The sequence below is a fragment of the Rattus norvegicus genome, chromosome 1 (genome assembly GCF_021556685.1).
Source record: "Rattus norvegicus strain SHRSP/BbbUtx chromosome 1, alternate assembly SHRSP_T2T, whole genome shotgun sequence".
NCBI classification, from domain to species: Eukaryota; Metazoa; Chordata; class Mammalia; order Rodentia; family Muridae; genus Rattus; species Rattus norvegicus.
Window position 1 is genome coordinate 253,997,377 of NC_141534.1, and position 4,463 is coordinate 254,001,839.

Consider the following 4,463-nt stretch of genomic DNA (forward strand, 5'->3'; position numbering starts at 1 on the left):
TTATTTAGCCAGGAATGATTTTGAACTTGTGATCCTCCTGCCTCCACCTTCCCAGTGTTGGGATTACAGATGTGTGTCACCACACAGAGGTCTGTTGAAGTCCTTTGAAAAAGGTCATCAAATCCCCAACACTTTTAAATAAATCATTAAATAAACAGACTTGACCCAGGGTTACCCGACTGTAAGCAAGAGGATGAAGAGTTCAAGGTTATCCTCAGCTACACAGGCAATCCAAGAGCTTACTCAAGTCCCTGTCACAAAATAAATAAATATTTAAAAACTAATAAAGATTTGGTTAACCATTAATTCAACAATGCTTTCTGGAACAGTTAAGATGGCCGAGGCTGTTTTCGTGTAACCAGCTCACCATTGCTACCCTTCATTCGACTGGTGAATTCCGTTAACACACATTCACGATTTCCATATTACAGTTCCTTGTAAACGGCCAGTAGTCGACGCAGCCCCTAAATGCCCTTGGGGCCCCAGTGAATCTGTGGCCGTTTTGTGCCCGCCCGTTTCCAACTCAGCTATCCACATCAGACAACAAGGTCTCTCCATCCTTTCCATCTTTGGCACCGTCTTTTTCCTAGTCGCCACTCCGATTCCTAGCCTCACTCCCTCTCTCCTCTTCACCCTCGCCTGGCACCCAAACCTTAAAGAAAAAAAGAAAAGAAAAGAAAAGAAAAAAAAAAAAAAAAAAAACCACGCCACCGCCTAAACCAAACCACTTGACGTGCTGAGGGGAGTGTGTGGAGGTGTAAGTGTGTGGAAGTGACTGTGTGTGGAAGAAACCAATCGAGTCCCCCAAGGTGTCCATCTTGTGGAATGCCAATTAGGCCCGGCTGAACGAACCAGAATCAACTTCCCAGCGCATCCCCGCACACAGTAGGCATTCCAATGAGGCTAGGGATCAGCCAGGCTCTACTCTGTCCCCTGGCCCTACTGGATCCCCACTGCCAAGGAGACGGCACCCCCCGGTCGCGCGCGGTGGTAGGAGCCGCGCGACGTCACCCATTGTTTACAAATCAACCCGAGCCGGCAGCGTTCCGGCTCCCGCGGCTCTCAGGCGCGCGGTGCCACTGCCCGGTGGTCCCGGCTTCCTCGGTCCCAGGCTCGGCACCCGCCCAGCCCGGGCCTCCGCCCCGCTCCCGCCCCCGCCCCAGCCGCGGCCCGCCGAGCCCGCGGCCAACCAAGCCGCCAGAGACGCCTGCACAGCCGCGGGGGCCCGGGCGGGGGGCCATGCCTTGCCGGAGGGAGGAGGAGGAGGAAGCCGGCGACGAGGCGGAGGGGGAGGAGGACGACGACAGCTTCCTCCTGCTGCAGCAGTCGGTGACTCTGGGCGGCTCGACCGACGTGGACCGGCTCATCGCCCAGATCGGCGAGACGCTGCAGCTGGACGCGGCGCACGACGGTCCGGCCTCGCCGCGTGCGGCCCCGGGTCCCCCGCCCGCGCCCCCGGTCCTGGCGGCGCTGCCCGCAGACAAGGCCGGGGCCCCGGCGAGGCTGCTGCGGCCGGCGACATCAGGGGAGGCCGGAGACCCTGCGCCCCCGGGGGCGGTGCGCTGCGTGCTGGGGGAGCGCGGGCGCGTGCGGGGCCGGGCGGCGCCCTACTGCGTGGCGGAGATCGCCCCGGGCGCCAGCGCTCTGCCCCAGCAGCCGGGCTTTGACGGACCCCCAGGGACCGGCAAACTAAACACCCCGCAGCCACTGTCCGGCCCGTGCCGGCGAGGTTGGCTCCGGAACGCAGCCGCGTCCCGCCGCCTGCCACAGCGACGCGGATCTCAGCCGGAGACCCGCACCGGCGACGACGACCCGCACCGACTCCTGCAGCAGCTCGTGCTCTCGGGGAACCTCATCAAGGAGGCGGTGCGGAGACTTCATTCGCGACGGCTACAGCTACACGCAAAGCTTCCCGCACACCCGTTCCTCGGGCCCCTGTCAGCCCCGGTGCATGAGCCGCCTTCGCCCCAGAGCCCTCGCGCGGCCTGCAGCGACCCTGGCGCTTGCGTGAGGAGGGCGCAGCTCAGAACTGGGGACGACCTTCTTGTCCCTGGCAGCTAACAACCTAGGTGGCCACACCACCAGCCTGCAGCGGGGGACCGAGGAATTCACCCAGGGCTTCACCCAGCCTGAGCTGGTGGAGGACTCGAGCACTTGGAAACGGGAAATTAAGCTAAGGAAGACAGCCAAAATATCGCAGATATTTTCATGGATAACTGAAGTTGAGAGCCCCAAATTGTTTGAAAGCCAGGACTCAGGTTTGTTTAAAGGAGATTCTATAGAGCGCACCGCAGGCTGTCAGAAGGACTCCTTTTTTGGCGTGATCCAACCTGGTCGCTGCAATTCCGCGCAGACTCTCCTGGCCAAGCGGGCGACCACGTGGCCACGGTGCATGCTCTCAGGATCGGCTCAGCCAGCTGTGGAACGAAGGACGATGATCCCCGTTTACTCGCTGTACTTTTCAGGGCTGGTTCCTGATCCACTTTGGGGGAGGGGGAAACAAGAGTGGACGTGATTTCGGGGAGCTCCCCAAAATGCCACACTTGAACATTTTACGACAGTTAAAAGGCCATCATCTCATCTTTTGCGGTGGTGGTTTCAATGTAAAACATGCGGTACCACGGGAGGACCCTCTTGGGGCTGAATAGAAGTAACCGTTTTCTGTCTGTCCCCTCTTTTTCAACGGGTTGCTGTTAAGAGTGTTGAAGGGGAAAGCTGTACCCCACGAGTGGTAGGAGGCGGCAGTGAGCGGTGTTGGGTGTTGGAAGGGAATGGCGAAGCACGGAGTTGCCTTCGAAAAGTGTTTTTAAAGGAGACCCATCCCTCTTCGGGTTCAAGGTCACTGTCTCCTGAGTGTGCACCTTGCAGCTACACTGAGACTAACCGTATTACCTTACTGGGAGAAGAGCACACTGTTTTGCAAATTCAGGAGTCCTCTAAGGACACTCCTGCCACCTCCCAGAAGGGGTGGCGATGGCGGGTGCTTGAGAGTCTGTGCTTCTCTCCGGAGGCCACCGCCCCTGCCCCTCCTCCCGACTTGCAAACACACTGCCTTGAGACAGTGACCGAGTACCACCTTTCCCCCTTGGTTCTGCTGCCCTACTCCAGCAGGGTGGCTCTGATGACGCTAGATGCCAGGGACGTTCCACATAATGGGTGCTCCAGGGACACAGCTTGGGACATAGTCTCACACAGCCGCTTATCCTGGGCTCTCGGGGCCATTTGTAACAGCTGCAGTTCCCTGGATAGACAGTTGATTTCCTCCTCCTGACCCTCCCCCAGCTGTGCCAGCTCGCCTTTGTAAGTGAAGGAAATGTGAAAATAGTAGAAAATGTGACCCTCCAAATGGGAAAACTGCAGGCTTTTTTTTTTTTTTTTTTTTTTTTTTTTTTTTTTTTTTGCTATCGTGACTGTGAAGTGCTTGGAAATACTGTCCACTCTGAGCGACCGTTTCGTTTTAGATTCATGGAGTCAATGGCTTGTTCAGCACCCAGATGTGGCTATTGACGTATCTACACTTCGCACCGGAGTGACTGGAATTGTGGCTGTCCTGATTATAGGATTTTAACTTAACTGAAATAACTGTTTTTGAATAAATGTGTTGGGTTCCCCACCACCACCCCCGCTTTTATTTTGTACTTGCTTCCAGCGGGTAAGATGTACAGAGCACATTTCTCTGATCTCCATAAACATGAAAACACTTGAAATCTCTGTCAGCCTCGCTGGAGGCTGGTAATTAGAGGCCTTTGTGTCTGTGCAGCCCAGTAGTTAGACAAGGTCTGTGCAGCTGGGTGTGTGTCGGTGCTGGCATGAAATTAAATGAAAGTGAGGTCAGGTTTTGGACCAGTCCCATTCAGCAAACCTCAGAGCCCTTTGGGTTTTAGGGAGGACATCAGAGCACCAGGGCAGCAGTCTGGGAGGCTTACCGCTCCACCTACGCGGGCCCAACTCTTCTGGCGCCCATCAACCCCCGAGTGCCCACCTTTTCTGGAGCCCTAATAGGACCATTCACCAGGTGCTACTCAAGATATAAAACTAATGGTAGGAACACTGGTTGACATCTTATTAAACGGCACCTCCCTCTCTGTCCTTAGTACATTTGCTACTTTCTGTCCCAGCGATGACACAATTGCCCGATTCTGCCCTTTTCTGAAATATTGCCATCTGTTCCCTCAAGGAAGGAGCTGAGTTGAATAACAAAGGGTAAAGTGGGGAAGGGATCTTGTAGGAGGATCGGAACTCCGTGGTTTTTCCATTTCCTCACCTACGTAGCACCAACAGTGAGATAACAGCCTGTGTGGTGGCTGCCTGGTATGTACCAGAGAATGGTTGGTAGTCCCAGCCTTTCCTTTCCAGAACTGACTCTTAAGTAGCCAAGCGATTGGGGTCCTTGATCTTTCATTCAACAGAAGCCCACTTGTTGGGAGCATTCTCTGTCTTGTGTACTAGATGTCAATTATTCT

General features: G+C 55.5%; 1 protein-coding gene across 1 annotated transcript; it reads left to right on the plus strand.

Moving 5' to 3' along the window:
* The first annotated feature begins 1,048 nt into the window (after nucleotides 1-1,048).
* Nucleotides 1,049-3,619, plus strand: Frat1 (FRAT regulator of WNT signaling pathway 1). The gene is given in 1 exon segment (NM_001401777.1): nucleotides 1,049-3,619. A coding segment is annotated over 1 exon segment (822 nt). The 5' UTR covers nucleotides 1,049-1,239; the 3' UTR covers nucleotides 2,062-3,619.
* The last annotated feature ends 844 nt before the right edge of the window (nucleotides 3,620-4,463 follow it).